A 16,918-nucleotide genomic window follows, 5' to 3' on the forward strand; every position below is an offset into this window, starting at 1 on the left:
TGAAGTAAGACCCAGAGGGGGTGAAGTCGGCGCCCGATACGAATTGGTGCGGGGCGGAGTATTAAATTCTATACGTAGATAAATACACTTCTCATCAAAAAAATCGAAACACCTTGCAAGTTTACGTTTTGTCAGGATTATCAGAAAAATGTGTACATTTAGGAATAAATGTTAAATGTCGTTTAATAGTGAGTAATATGAGCTTATCAAATCTTAATGTTAATGTTCTAAATTTAAATGAATTTTTCATAGGTTTCGTATTTTGTTAAATGAGTCATTTTTATTCCGTATGGAGTATAAAGGAAATGGATAAAACAACACACGTAAATGAAAAAAAAAGCTAAAAAACGTTTATTTAATAACTTGTATTCCCTCCCCGAGCTCTAATTACTGCTTCCATACGGTTCTTCATCGATCGGATGAGAGTCACGATCACATGCTGTGGTATATTGTCCCATTCCTCTTGGATTGCATCTTGCAGCTGGCTAAGTGTTTCTGGGGCAGGATCTCTTGCTCGAATTCGTCTCTTTAATTCATCCCACAGATGTTCAATGGGATTCATGTCCGGGCTTCTTGCTGGCCATTCCATAATAGAGATATCGACTTCGTTAAGATAATCTCGTACGACGCCCGCGGTGTGAGCCCTAGCATTGTCGTGCATGAATATGAAGCCGTTGCCAATAAAATGTGCATAGGGCATCACATGAGGCTCGAGACACTCTTCGACGTACCGATGACAGTTTAGTGCAGGCAGACGTGGCCCAGACACGAAAGCAAGCTCTGTCTTACCGTCGGCGCTGATTCCTCCCCAAACCGTCCACGAACCGCCACCATAGCTGACCTTTTCTTCAATGCAGCATTGTGCATAGCGTTCTCCGTCTCTTCTGTAGACCTTGTTCCTTCCGTCGTTACCATACAGCATAATTTTACACTCATCAGAAAAGAGAACTTTGCTCCACTGTAGGTATGACCAATTTAGGTGCTCACGTGCAAAGTTAAGGCGCGCTCTTCGATGGTCTGCAGTTAAGGTGATGCGTTTCAGTCAGCTAGGTAACGCTGCGTCAGCAGATGGCGTTACTTCTGCAGTTTTCGTATTTTTTTCCATTTATTCGTTTAGTGTTGAGTTCTGACCCAGTGAAATGTTAGGTGGCGAAATCTTACATACATTATCTTTAAGTTAAGCTACAATTTTGAAGTATTTACTGCAGATATCATATTAAAACATTGCATCAAAAGTTGGTGTCATTTCAATTTGTGTACAAACACGAAGCTGTCACACACACATGCGAACTAGGTTAGCTATTAAAAGAGATGCATAATTTGAAGTCTACTTCTAACTTCTAAATGGCGCATTTGGTAAAGCAGTCGCCGCCATTCTTAAGTTTCACGGTTCAAACCCAAGTGCATGTTTTAATTGTTTTTACTTTTTGTATTTTTTTTTACAATTGAATTTGGCGAACCCGTCTATTTGTTACGGAATTTTCTAAAAGTATCACTTTTACCAATAATATTATAATTATACAATAATGTACTTTGCACTAAAGTACCTTCCGTAATTTCCGTATTTTTTATTTTGTAAAATTCTAATAGGCATTAATCGCATCAGTGAACATACGGCTAACTAAAAAATTACTGAACGGATTTTCATTTTTTTAACGAGGACGTTAAAAAAAGACGAGACTGGGACGTATTGAAGTAGTATTTCCATATATACGCGGCCTGAAATGGGCTGTTTCGGGGACCTGAACTGGTTGCTATCGAACTTATTATCACGTTTTCTTGATTAAAATTCTTAAATAAGTCAAATAGAAAAAAGAAAAAAGATTTTCGTTAGTTTTAGATCTGTCATGATGTCTGTGATGTTTGTTTATTATACATAATAATTTCAAAATTTATCTTATTTTTTTTCCCAAAGGGCAAGGCAAAGGGAACTATGCCCATACAGCCATGTCTTGTGTTTTTTTTCTTGATGATGATTAATGAAATGATGAAACCTAAGCCCCCACCCTCGGAGCAGACTCCTACTCCGAACCCCAAACGAAGTAAGCGGCTTGTTGGCGTAAAGCGAAAATAGATAGGTACACTTTGTTTATTGAATATTCCGATTTAATAATACTATCGGGAATGTTTTCCGACTAACTTAATGTGATCATTAACCACAAAACACCACTTCGTATTGATTATTTAGATGATTCAACGAAGAAATCAACCTTCCCGTTCCCGTTTCCACCAAAAAGTCCGCGGCAAAGAGAATATAAATAAATCTGTATGTTGGATGAAAGACAATTAATTAAAAATGACTACTATTTAGGCCGGCAAATGCAACAACTTTTTTTTTTGATTTGGTTTTCCCCGAAGGGTAAGGCAAAGGGAACTATGCCCATACAGCCATTTCATTTTATGTATTGATTTTTTATTATATGTCCTCTTTTAAAACACGGTACTTACCCATTATTTAAAAATGTTTAAATAATATGCGTTAAAACAAAAATATTTTTCCAATATTCCTTTTCTCAGATTGTAGTATTTTTAGTTTTTTATTTATTCTCTTCATACAAAATCTCTTTATAAATTGGCACTGACATTCTATTACACTTGTCAAGTAGTCAAAGCCTTTAGAGAAAAAAAACCTATCACGCACACAAACTAACATTGACACCTCTACACGCTCAGCAAATACACTATAATCTGCACCACTACAAATGTAGAATTGATCAAAATTGAGGGTCTGAAATATGGTACTTCTCGTATTCGGAACCTAAATTTTTGTTAGTTTGCGAAAATAATACACCAAAATATTACTATTTATCGGTTTTATAACAATATTCTTCTATCCGTTTTCCTGTAGCACTGCATCAACTTTTGTATGGAAAACGAATCACCTTAATTTCGGCCCATTTGCTGGCTTATGCGGTACCAGTCCACGATCCTTCAACCTTCTTCTAATTGTAGAGTCACTTACAGCCACCCTTCGTACAACACGAAGCCGCTGCTGCAGTTGAAAAGCGTTAAGGCGTCGATTTCTTAAAGAAGTTGTTACAATAAATCGATCATCTCGCTCAGAAGTGACCCGATTCCTGCCAGATCCTGAACGGCGCGTGAACAAACCAGTCTCCCGATAACGTTTATAGACTCTATGAACAGATGACAGGCTTAGATGCAGTCTTGCAGCCACAACACGCTGACTAAGGCCAGAATCCAGCGATGCCACAACTTGGGCGGCTTCTGTGGGCGAAGTATCCATACGTTTTAGAAAAAAAACCTTTTTTCAGACGTCCCAAAGTCACAGTATTGAAATAAAAAACAAAAAGTTTAAGGATAGGCGCCAATTTTTAGTTTTTAAACGCTAAATGTACTCCAACCCTAAACACACATTTGTCTCAAAACAGTGATTCATTTCGTTTATAAGATAAACAAATGAAATTCTAATTTTGAATTTAGAATTTTCGCTTATTACTGTAATGGCCAAACTGCCAGCTATACATTTATGTATTTTTTTTCATCGTATGAATTCTTTTTTGTGTTAAATTCGGACAGAAACAATGAAAACGGAAGTGTTTCGATTTTTTTGATGAGAAGTGTATATAAAAACATTTATTAGGTCTACAGACACACAACAAAAAGATACTACTAAAGAAAAGAAACGGTACTATTATTCTTAGAATAAAGATGCTGAAGAGGTTAATGTTTGAAGTTTTTTATGGCTGTAGATGGTGATGAGGTTTTTGCAAACTCCCATATCTCGTTGAGAGCACCCCTGGGAGCGACGAAGAACATGCACCTTTTCTTACATAGTTATATTAAAGCCATGCCATAGAATAAGGAATAATAAGAATATTACGTACAGAACGGCAACTCACCGCTCCCGACCAGCGGCTGAGCTTGGTTTACCTCACCCCCCTCAGTCTTACTGTAGTATTCAACCGTATGACCGTCGTCAGGGGGGTTGAAAAGGCCACATTGAAGCAACTCATCTAAAAATTTGCGCATATAAAAGTCAGTGCGCAATGCAAACAAATGTCAAATAGCATTATTGCCTTTTTAGTTGAATTGCTTTGTGGCCTTTTTAACCCCCCAGACATCACACACACCGATGCGCGTGTACGATAACGTCATTGTGTCTGCGTAAAACGAGGTGCTCTGTATGAAGTGTCCGGGGTGTGGCCATGCTTACCTTATCAGCAAACTCCTTTATCTTCTGTTCCTTCAAGTTGTCGATCTTCCCAATGTGTGGGGCGATGTTCTTCTCGCCAACCAGCTTGGTAGCCGTGCCTAGTGCTTCGGCCGCCGCGTCGCGCACTGACGGATCTAGAAAGTACAACCACATAACATACGGTCACGAGCATTAATATGTATACACTTTGGTACCATGTCACATTAACTTTTTTTACAAATTGAACTGTAAGTCTCACTAAATGTCAAGTATGTTAGTGCGACAGAGTCCTAAAGTGGGTACATTATATTGCTCATGACTGTACATAAACAGCCTATATACGTCCTACTGCAGGGCACAGACCTCCCCTCAATCAACCGGATGTATGGAGCATACTCCACCATGCTGCTCCACTGCGGGTTGGGTTGCGATTTTCTATGACGTCACAGTATGCTTTTTCATATTCCATTCGATCATCAATCATAGTATCAAATTTGTCATTGACCCAAAGAAGGCCTCCAGCGGTCGTGTATTTTGTACCTTAACAAAACTCACCAGCACTCTCCAACAACTTCAGGAGTCCAGCTACATATGCCTTGATGAGTTTCTTGTTGAAAGCCGCGGGCTGCGTCACACACAGAGCTCGCGCTAGGAACTGAGCGCTTTCCGCCCTTATTGACGGGTTCTTGTTGTCAAACGCCGCAAGCATGTCCTCCATTATCGCTTCTAGATTCGTCTGGAAAATAAAGAGATTTTATGTTTTTTTTTTGTTAGCGAAAACTGCACTTGACATATGCAAGTCCGGTACCCGGGTTTGAACCGGCGCTTCTCGTTTGAGAAGCAAGCCGGTGTACCGACAACTGAGTGGGATAATTCGGACCATGATTCTGAGTTGACATCAAGTGGAATTTCCGTTCAGAAATTTTTTGTCTTTTTTTAAATTATTTTCAGTTCTTTTTTTAAATTATATACTTTTGCGACGGAAAATTCCATTCCACCTGATATCAACTCAGAATGATGGTCTGAATCATCCCTCAAAGTTTTCGTTACGATGTCGCTAACATGCTGTATGTAGAAGATTCATAATATTTTTTTTATTTTTTTTTATTTATTCAATATCAGAAAACCAATTAAATCCTTATAAATAAAATAAGACGCTCCTCTAAACAGAAAACCCGTACAAGTTTATGCGAGAAGCGAATGAATGCGCTTAACTCGCTATACTTAATTAGTAGGTAGGTACTACATAGTTTAACATGCGCCCAGATAATACTTCTTTAATTCTATTTTACATTTATTTGCAAGGTTTACTCACGCAGGGGTATATAGCGTCGGCGGCGTCCCTGAGCGCGGCGACTACGTTGGGCTTCTTCTCCTTGAACTTTTCCAGTATAGCCTGCACACACGCCACCGCGTACGGCTGGAACCTGTTGCGCAGCCCTAGGGCCACCATGCCCAGCAGCCGCGTGCTCAAAGCCACCAACATTACATTCGCGTCCTTCGATATTGTCTGTGGAAATAGAAAAAGAAACTGTTAACATACATAGATAAGCTCATGAGTATATCCCAGTTGGGGTAGGCAGAGATACAACCATCGCAAGACGAACTGACTACCCACACCTCACCGAGCTTTCTGTTGGACCTTCTGTGTTCCTGTTGTGTGTTGTTACCGGGTGAGAGCCTTCAGCGCTCCCCATTTGTCAGGCCAAATAGTTAATGCCATCTGCGGCAAATCTACAATAAGTCACGTCAATAAAAAAAGTGTGTTGTTTGTGTGTTAACTATTTTGAACGGGTGACTAAATATTAAATAAAGAAAAAAACATATCATCATCATCATCAGCCCATTAACGTCCCCACTGCTGGGTCTTCCCTATGGATGGATAGGGAGATCGGTCCTTAAACCTTCACGAGAGCCCAGTGCGGATTGATGGTTATTAACGACTGCTAATGCAGCCGGGACCAACGGCTTAACGTGCCTTCCGAAGCACGGATGAAAATTTTTTTTTTGTGGTCACCCATCCTATGACCGGACTTTGCGAAAGTTGCTTAACTTCAACAATCGCAGACCCAGCGCGTTTACCGCTGCGCCGCCGAGCTCCTATAAGTATTGTACATGACGGCAATAAATAAAAAAAAAATATTTTTTACTGTCGCAGTCGATCGTCACAATTCTTTGCAACTTGGCTACTGTACTTCCAAAGTCCTTGTAAAATGAGATTACCATACGTCCTTACCTTCTTCAAAGCCCGCACGAGGTCAGCGTAATCCCCCGGCTCCAGTCTAGGGGCAGTCTTCAGCAGGTTCTCCAGCGAGTCCAGCGCCTCCTTCCTCTCCTGCCACTTCTTGGCTTCTAGCTTCTCGTAGAAGTCCTTGGGCAGTTTGGACAGGATCTCCACGGGGTCGAGCAGGTCGTAAGGGTCGACGTCCGCGCAGTCGCCGCCGCTCACTTCTTGGTCTTCGTCGTCTGCTACACCTGAAGTTTAAAAAAAAAGTTAAGCGAATATTCGCTTTATACAAATACACATCCTATTTCTTAGTGCCAATATATTCTAGAATCACCCCAGGGCCTCATAATTCTTTAAGGCTTGGACGCAATGGATGCTAATTTGCCGCGTACTTCAACGACTTTTTACTATGTAAGTACTATGTGAGTGGGATAGACAGTCTGCGCTCTCCCTTACTCCTAAGCAGCTTGCAGCCATTTAGACTAAAGTAAGACCCAGAGGGGGTGAGGTAAGTCTAGCTTCGCGCCTGATATGAATTTGCGCGGGGCAGAGAGTTAGCGTTCTATACGCAGTATTATTCTTTATTCGTCTGATTACTCAATTGTATACCAATATTTTATGTTTATTTTTATTTTTTTAAAAAAAGAACGTCTAACGACCCTGTACCGAGGTTTTTCTTGCAGCTTCTTTTCCCCGGCTATACAGGTTGTGAGAAGCTGCAGTAGTTTTAGGCGGATGAGACGTTCGTTATGTAAAAATTGACGATTCAAAGTGTAACTATGTTACCTACTGATTAAAGATATTTATGAATTTGAATCTGTGGTTATTATAAAAGGCGTGGAGCGTATTACCGTCGCCGGCGTCTGCGGGCACGTCTCTGATGCGGTGCTGTTGTGAGCGCAGGTAGCGCGTGGGCTGCGCAGTGCCACTACTGCTGAATGCCTCGCGCAGTTCCTGCTGCATGACTGCTTGGAGAGACGCGATGTGCGGCTCGATGGCGCCCCCGATCCATCTGTGTATAAACCATATTCATATATTATTTTATCTGTATTAGGCTGCTTTATCTTCCGCGGGTTAGAACTTAGAAGCTCAGACAGGCAGGTGTTTCTGTAAAAAACCGGGCCTTCCAAATGTTCAGGTTAGAAAGAACCAAGTCTGTAGTATTTAGCTTTGTATACCAACGGCCTCTGTGGTCCAGTGGTTGTGCGTTGAACTCACGATCCGGAGGTCCCGGGTTCGAATCCCAATGGGGACATATCAGAAAAAAAGATTGTGACCTTGTTTGGTTAGGATATTACAGGTTAATCACCTGATTGTCCGAAAGTAAGATGATCCGATGATACTGATGTATGATGTAAGTAAGTAGTCATTACATGAGCCATGTCAGGAGCCGTTGGCGGCTCAATAACAACCCTGACACGAGGATAGATGAGGTTGGTAATCCAACTCACAACCCACGATAGAAAAAGCTTTGTACCCAGAGACACACGCTCATTCAAATTACTTATACCGTTTCGTTTTTCTCGTTTACCACGGGGTCCGAACCAAACACTTATGGTGAGAGTAAGTCCATCCGGTCAAAAAGACCCCCACCGTTTAGCTGCTTGTCTTCCCGAGCATGTCGTAAAAACCGACAGAGGGATTGTGTCTTCTAACATGATGGACTAATGTTATGGGCGATAGGCTGATCCCTTATCACCATAAGGTTCATCATATCCAGCTTACGACATCGTAACAGTGGCTGCAAGTTGTCTTTGATCACTTGTGGCTCTGCCCACCTCATTAGGGATTATGGGCGTGAGTTTATGTATGTATGTATGTAACTCACCTATGCATCTCAACGACGAGTGCCTTCATCTCATCCCGGACTCCTTTATCCCTGTCAGTCAGCAGTACGGGTATTTTCTTCACCATCGGCTTGATAGCTATCACCTTATTGCCGAACTGTTTGAGTGCAGAATTCAACGCCGCAGTACAAGCCGCCACCACTTTAGGATTCTTCTGTTCCATCCCTTTCAGGAGTTCGTCTTCTACAATCTCTTGTTTTTCTATCTCTATGTACATCAGTGTTATCTGTGAAGTTAAACAATGTAGTTAGATATTTATTTTTAGTACGAAATAAAAGGTAAAATGTTTTTTTTTTATATAGCACCTACCCGTGCTTAGGGAAAGTCACAAAGAAAAAATTTAAATCGAAATAAAATCTTGACTTGAACCCGCAGAAGAAGGACCCGGTGGTGTAATGGTTAAATTTCAATTCATGCGCGAAGCGTTTTATTTTTTAAATTGCTCGATTCTGTGTTTAAATTTAGAAAGCGGGAAATTGTTTATCTTTCATTCTCTCAATAATATTAGTACCACATCCGTTTCTTCATAAATTATTATTGTTGCAGATACGTGGAAAATATGCAAGTTACAAAATATTTAGATAAGATATATTTTTAGCGGTGTAATTATTGCAATCTTATATCAACTTGATATTAAAGTCTTGAACCAATAAATATGTGTGTAAGTAGTTTTTATTATTCTTTTATTGATGTTGGTTACCAAGCAGTATCTAGAGTCCATGCTTCACTACTATGCTATTCTGTTAAGTAATTCGAAATTCAAATTCGTAAACGTCAAAAATAAATAACCTTCTTTTTGAAGTTTGTTAAAAGTGAGATTGATTCGGGCTTTTGGCGGGAAACGGGAACGGGACAGTTGCTTTCTTCATTGAATAATCTAAATAATTAATACGAAGTGATGTTTTGTGGTTAATGATCGCATTAAGTTAGTCGGAAGACATTCGCGAGTGTTATTATATTGGAGTATTCAATAAACAAAGTTTATCTGCCTATTTTCGCTTCGTGCTAGGAAGCCGCTTCATAACTCAAAAGTTTATGCGGACTTTTGAGTTAATTCGTTTGGGGTTCGGTGTAGGAGTCTACTCCGAGGGTGGGGGCTTAGGTTTCATCATCATCACCTTTCATCATTTCATTAATCATCAAGAAAAAAAATTCGTCAGACGTGGCTGTATGGGCATAGTTCCCTTTGCCTTACCCTTCGGGGAAAATCAAAACAAAAAAAAGTGAGATTGATTCTTGATTATATTATGCTGGCTTCTATTTCTAGACTAGCATTTTATTATTTATATATGACCTAGACAAATATCTTATTAAAAAGTTTGACAAATCAATAGTTTGTAATAGGTTTGTCCGTGAGACGACGACCTAACTTGGCAATGAAATGGACACGTTATCCGATTGTTTTAAAGTTGCGGGCTTAAAAAAAATTGGGTAGTTTCCTAGGTCAAAGATAAATTATGTCATTCTGATTACTAAATTAAGACACATCTAAAGGTGACAAAAAACGTTTTCTTTCTTCTATTTAACTTATTTATGTATTTTAATAACAAAAATGTAATAATAATAATAAGTGCGACATTTTGTCACGTTTTTCTAAGTCGTCACATTTTGCTTTTTCATACGAATTCCATAGCAATTTCGTGTTTTGACGTTTAGTAAAAAGTAACTGATTTGACTAGTTGGAAACTAGCCTATTGAAGGGAGCCCAGCAGTGGGTCGTATATAGCTCAACCGAAGCTGTGCTACTAAAAAGATGCGCTAGTTCGGTCAACCGGATTCGTAACCTGACTTCTGCTACTAAAGGTGTGTTGTTACCTGCATCGCGAGTTCCTTGGTCTTGGTCTTGGGCGCGGCGATGCACTTGGCGACGATGCCCGCCATCACCTCGCCCACCGTCTTGCCGGCCGCCGCGCAGTTCTCCACGAACACCAGCGCCGCTTCCATACCTGGCACATATGGAAATACTTATAATAGTAGTCATTTATTTCAGGCTTAAAAAACCCATTATATACATATTATTGTATTTTTATAAATACAATAAAATATTAGACTATTTGACAACTTAGTCAAATGAGATACTTTTTACGAAATGTTAAAACGAAAATTTCCTATGGCATTTGTATGGAAATACTGTCCTGTGACGTCATCAGTAAAACCATCAACTTTCGCTTTATACACCGCTTTCGTAACCCTATTATCCTTCATCCGCCCTACGTGTCCAAACCACATTCATTAACCTCTCATCTGCCGAGATACCAGACACAATAGATTTTACATTGTGTCTGGTCGAGATCCGCGTTCCGGCAGATGAGAGGTTAAAATACACATTATTATATTTTTATTTACATACATAAACAGCCTATATACGTCCCACTAACTTAAATATCTATGGTCCGACTTAGGTCACACCTGCACGATCTACGACTTTGTTAACACCTAGGGTTCAGTACATGAGGCCACGTGCAGGGAGAGATGTGTGTGTGTGTGGTTTTCTTTAAATAAGACTGATTTTTCTAAGACTTCACCATTTGCCATAGCAATAATACCTAATCCTTTTAAGTAAAAAGAGACATTCAACTATTTAGGCTTCAATTTCAGGTCTTAACACTCATAATCCTTTCTAATCCGACTTAGGTGAACACGCGATAGACCGGTGCCTGCCCACGTTTTGTTTATGAGATTTGACTTTCACCGATTGGTTCCGAAAGTGGTATTCGTGGCTTGAGCGTGACATGGGGTCACGTGATAGACACGACTCAGGCAGGCACCCTCGAGTCAGAAGCATGTGCTGTCACGTGATCGTCGGGGTTAAAAAACCCACGTCAAAGCAATTCAATCAAAAAAAGCAATATTGCTATTTGACATTTGTTTGCATTGACCACTTATTTTTATATATGCGCATCTTCTTATCGTGTGTGTTGTGAAGTGGAATACCAACCTCATCAACCCTGGTGTCAGGGTTACTATTGAGCCGCCAAAGGCCCCTGACATGACTCATGTACCGACTACTAACTAGCATCAGTAAGTAGTAACCGGGAGCAACGGCTTAACATGCCTTCCGAAGCACGGATCATCTTACTTTCGGACAAACAGGTGATCAGCCTGTAATGCCAGACAAACTAGTAATAATACCCTATCACAAAGTAATTTTTGTGATATTTCCCCAACGGGATTCGACTTCCGGATCGTGAGCCTAACGCTCAACCACTGGACCACGTCGGTCGTTATCAGAATCATTTATGTAGTGTAACTCACAGGGCAATCACAGGCGGAGGTACAGGCTCCTCCTCTTCTTAATGCCCTAACCAAACTAGGGATAACAAAGTGATTATTGGGATTCGAACCCAGGGCCTCCGGATCGTGAGCCCAACGCTCAACCACTGAACCGCGGAGGCCGTCATAGTTTCCAACTAAGATATGTGATAATACTACTGCTCTCAGGTGGGGAGGTGCTAGTCGTAATCAAACAATTCAACAATTCTCTTAATGTTATATTTTCATAAACAATGTTAACTCTCCATAACAGATTACCGCAACCGAACAAAATTCCACGTTACCGCCTTTTAAAAAAGGCGGGATAACGTTCCCGTTCGAAAAAGAAGAAATCAAAATAAAAACAAATGAAATAATATGCCAGTTCCAAATTAAAAATAATAATGTCGTGACACAGATTCACGTTAAGTTACATAATCTAATAATAATTAAATAATAAAATAAACATTACGAACCCTAACAATCGTCCATCCTGACAACGTGTGCGTCCCCGCGCACGACACCCGGTGGAACCCTAACAGATACATGATACAAAATGCCACGTAATTATACGAATTCATACAATTGACACGTTGATCCTGACGTAGGACATCCTTATCCTATTAGATGAGACAGTGTATTTATAGCTCATTTTACCAAATACGTTTTCCTTAAATAGTTATATCTTTTCGGGTCAATAACCTGCGTAGCACTATTTGTTTTGTTATGTTAGTTGTTTATTTACTAAACATAGCATCACGCCTGTGTACGTATAAGGGTAGGCAGTGTAGTACTCCCACTATTATGCATAGAAATAGTACCCCTTACCCCTCGACTTTCGATATACAGACGGACTATATTTTAAACTTAGTTTATTACTGGCCCCGATTCCTGCAGACACCTCCTAATTTTATTGTAAGTTATATCCGTCATTTCCTTATCCGCCAAAAAGGAAAGGGACGGGTGATTGTCAACAAGTTAATTTTAAAACGAATGAATAACCCGGGCGAATAAAATAGGCATCTCGCTGGTATGTAATTCGTTTGACGTGCTGTCTACTTAACTCTGTCGGGTTATTGGCCGCTGTAAAATTTTTAGACGTTGTTTAAGATTTCTGCTTAAAATAGTCGTGTATTCCATAAATTTTATGCCTGTCGATTACCCGTACCCTTCTTTTTCAACGGATAAGAAAATGACAGACATAACTTAAAATAAAATTAGACGGCGTCTGCAGGAATTAGCACCACTCTTAGTGATATTTAATTTTACTTTCAAATGGCTATTAGATTAATGCCAGTTCAATTATGTAAATACTATGTGGGTGGCGGCTCCAATGGAGAAAGTATTCTATTTTTTTTATTACACTAAGTGAAGGTAATTGCGCGTGGGCTTAAGTGCTACGTAAGTAATATCTTTATACAACACAAATATGTAGTAACAAAAATAGGTTTTTATAGTCACTGTGGTCCTGTGGTTTACCGGATTGCTTCTCAAACGGGGAGTGCCGGTTCGAATTTACACCAATTGGTACCGGACTTGCATCATCATCATCACCAGCCCATTAACGTCCCCACTGCTGGGGCACGGGCCTTCCCTATGGATGGATAGGGAGATCAGGCCTTAAACCACCACGCGGGCCCAGTGCGATTTGGTGGTTATTAACGACTGCTAATGCAGCCGGGACCAACGGCTTAACGTGCCTTCCGAAGCACGGAGGAGCTCGAGATGAAAACTTTTTTTTTGTAGTCACCCATCCTATGACCGGCCTTTGCGAAAGTTGCTTAACTTCAACAATCGCAGACCGAGAGCGTTTACCGCTGCGCCACCGAGCTCCTTTGCACCGGACTTGCACCAATTAGTTATTAATTTATCTTAAGTTCAGTTTTCACTAGTTGGCTCGACCTTTATAGACGGCGATACGGCTCACCACCTATCACGTTGGTCTAACAGAAAGCTCGGCGAGGTGTGCGTACTTAGTTCATCTTGCGATGGATATGTATGCTACCCTACTAGAGATTAGTAGAGAGCTCATGTTGTGATGTTATTCGGGGGTTTTATCCGTGGGTTTCGATCTATCTATCTTATGTACAGTCATGAGCAATATCATGTACCCACTTTGGAACCCTGTCGCACTAACATATTTGACGTTTAATGAGACTAATGGATTAATTTGTCAAAAAAGTTAATGTAACATGGTTTCAAAATGTATGCATATTAGTACTCGTGACCATACCTATGTTGTGGTAAATGTATAAAAATGTGGAATTGTAAGACAGATTATGAACACTTTCATATGTCTACATTATTTAATATTATGAAATTAACAACTTCATCAGTTCATCATTGAAGGAAAGTAAAAAGAGGAAAAACAAAGGTGATTTGTCAGAAAATTATTTTGTAGAAAACAAACATGCAATAATAAACTTTTGTATTAAAATTAAAATTTTGTCTCCCACACAAAGCCTAATATTTATAAAATTTTAATTAAAGAAAGAATAAAAACATAAAGAGTTAAATGTAATTACATAAATAAGTAACTTAATCAATAATTTGTACTCTGGTAAAACATGAGAGACTGCCCTTATATTTTTTTTACCAATTTTTCTACTAATAAATTTCATTTCATTAAGTTTCGCCATAATTCATTTATCCCAAGGATGAACCGTAACTAGAAAAGCCAGTATGTTGGCAAATAGTCTGTTGGCATCCTTGCAACATTAACATGATTGGTGACTTCCTGGTGACAGGATTTGGCAAGAATCTCCTAAGTTTACAGATGTGCCTATTTATATCATGTAATTATATGAACAAATAGGTGCAACACAATGAAGTTTGGAGCACTGTACAGGGATAATAAATAATATTTATTATTTATCTTTAATGATTTTTTCTTTTTTTTTTTGAATATCAAATATTTCTTCTTATTTCATCTTATACTCCTGTCTGAGTATGATTATATAATATCATGGTTTCAACTGATTGAAACATTTTAAAATAAAAGGTTTAAAATCCTTTTTACATCAATAATCCTGACATATTGGAGTATGCAAAAGTACAAGTTATAATCAGAAAACAACTTGTATGCTATTAGTGGCCAAAGGCTATAATAAAAAAAAATCACTGTGCAGACAAGAGGAAATCTTACTCTCCATGAAATATGGTTACAATATGAAAATATTGTAGTACATACATACATCAGCTCACACCTATTTCCCACTGGGGATGCAGACTATCAAATTCCATTTGCTTCTATCTCAGTCTGACATACTTCTCATGCTTCCTCCACATTAAAATACTGTAGTCTTAGATAAAATAAGCGTTAATGATACACACCTCTCTCCTGAGCCACCGCATTGCTGTCAGTCACAAACTTCTTGATCAGCCCAAGGTATTTGTTCCACTCCGGAGACTTCTCATCGTCAATCTGGTTGAAGAGTTTGATGGCTTCTTCGTAGCCGGCCACGCGGGCCTTCCACAGCTTGTGCACACATTTATCTTCGGTCGATAACTTCTTATATTCATTCTCATCTTCCATTTTGTCAGAATGATGTCATGTGATGTGAGTGCAGGTGAATTTTGATCAAGGACTGTGGAAGAAAAATTCATTTTACTTAACCAAACTTAGCCGTACCTAGGCAGGGGGAAGTGAAAGCTCAATAGCATTTGCCCAGCAGTTGGATTATTATTTTTTTTTGAACATGAAGGTGGAAATAAAACCACCAAAAGAAAAACAACAACAGAAGTGTAGTGTTGTAATATTAATCTTTTGTAAAATGATAGAAACTTTAAAAAGAAAAACGGAAAAAACTATTTCATAAAACAATTAAAATTGTTTGTACCAAATAAAAGTTATTATAATAGGTATTAAAGGTTTTTAATGACTATATTTACTTATATAGTTAAGTAATATAAGTTAACAAATAAAAGACTAAAAAATTTTTTTATATTTTAGACTGTGTTGTATCATTTAATAATTTTGCATGTTTATAATAATTTTGTTACATTTAACTTGTTTAACTCATGGTGGCAGAAACACCAAGGATGGCTCAAGCAGTCAAGCCTCAATACAAATTAAATAAAAAAAAACACTAACAGAAAAATCTTTCAAATGATGGAACACTCATGAATTAGAGGCATCCATTTTTCAATGCTTCAGTGCAAGATAGTTAACTATGTCAGCTTTATTATAAAAGGGCACTATACCCCAAAATTTCTGTTGACCCTGCTAGTTAGGTATTTCTTATTTAGGGTCTCAGGACACATTACAATGTAGCAGTGACACAATGTAAATCAATAAATGTGCCCCCGATTCTTGACAAACATTCTGTTAACTGTAGTTATGTGATGTTCATATTGGTATGAATACTTAAAAATTTATTTTATAAAATATTACGGCAAATTGATTACTCTTCATTTAATAAAAAATAAATATTTAAATATTTTATAGTTACGACTCAACACATGAGTGAATGCCTGTGAAATCAAATGAGGTTTTTTTCTTCTAAAATAATTACTTACTATTAATGCATGTTCTTCACAGTCTTTACCCAAAAAGGATTCTAGTTGGCCCTGAATATAAATGCTACTATTGCATTGTGTGACCTTAGAGTAATGCATGCAGTTGCCTTACAAGGGCTGGGATTTACATAAATTGTCTCAGTTCTAACCAAATCCAGATTTTCAGATAAAAGGAGGTAGTTTATATACGAAAAACCTTGTTTCAATTAAGTACAAGGATACACCAAACTAGTGGTAGCCATAGTAATGAGTAAATTGGCGCACGCCTGCCTTATTTGTAAATAACAAGCACCTATCATACCCACTTTCTTCAAAGCGTAGGAGTAAACTTACACACAGTATAACACAACAAAATACATGAGAAATACGTCAATACGACGGTGATTCAACGTTGCGTCTTTACAATAGTGAAATGGCTACCTCCAATATTCCGGAACAAATAGTTAATTGCGTGCCGGTTCATTTATAGCCGTGCCCATTTTAAGACGAGATGTGAAATTGGACCACATCTGCAGTGACTACGAACGCCCGACGGTTAACTTTCTCAACAAACAAATCCAAGTCAAATGTCACAAAACTTACCGTTAAACAGCTGTCCTTTGTAACGTCCAGACAAGAAAACAATTTACACAAATCCACCGCCACACAAACTTAATTCACTCACATTATCCAGCGACAAAAAGATATCCTAACCGACAAAAGAAATGCCTTTTTCTTTTCCGTCGTCGTTTTTTTGAGTTTTGCAAAATGAAAATGGATGGACGGTATGGTGTTGCCAATATATTTATTTAATTCCCCAACACCCTGCGTAACTTACCTCAACTTTTAAAGCAGTAAAACGTGTAAAAAGTATTCATTTTTGTGATTAAAAATGTATAAAACATACGCCAATTTTAGACGGCAATATTACAGAACACTTTC

The 16,918-nt window shown here is 38.7% G+C and overlaps 1 protein-coding gene across 1 annotated transcript in view; it reads right to left on the reverse strand.

The window, feature by feature from the left end:
* The window catches only part of LOC126375440 (protein mini spindles), a 59,625-nt gene extending 42,879 nt beyond the window's left edge, over positions 1-16,746 (reverse strand). The window contains exons 1-9 of the mRNA XM_050022356.1: positions 16,580-16,746; positions 14,813-15,066; positions 10,043-10,173; positions 8,209-8,453; positions 7,232-7,392; positions 6,390-6,628; positions 5,469-5,663; positions 4,709-4,889; positions 4,175-4,308 (exon numbers count right to left, since the gene is read on the reverse strand). Of these exons, the coding sequence (XP_049878313.1) occupies positions 4,175-4,308; positions 4,709-4,889; positions 5,469-5,663; positions 6,390-6,628; positions 7,232-7,392; positions 8,209-8,453; positions 10,043-10,173; positions 14,813-15,014 (1,488 nt within the window). The 5' untranslated portion in view covers positions 15,015-15,066; positions 16,580-16,746. The remainder of the gene's footprint in view (positions 1-4,174; positions 4,309-4,708; positions 4,890-5,468; positions 5,664-6,389; positions 6,629-7,231; positions 7,393-8,208; positions 8,454-10,042; positions 10,174-14,812; positions 15,067-16,579) is intronic.
* Between the last annotated feature and the right edge of the window lie 172 nt (positions 16,747-16,918).

The sequence above is a fragment of the Pectinophora gossypiella genome, chromosome 19 (assembly GCF_024362695.1).
Source record: "Pectinophora gossypiella chromosome 19, ilPecGoss1.1, whole genome shotgun sequence".
Lineage (NCBI taxonomy): Eukaryota > Metazoa > Arthropoda > Insecta > Lepidoptera > Gelechiidae > Pectinophora > Pectinophora gossypiella.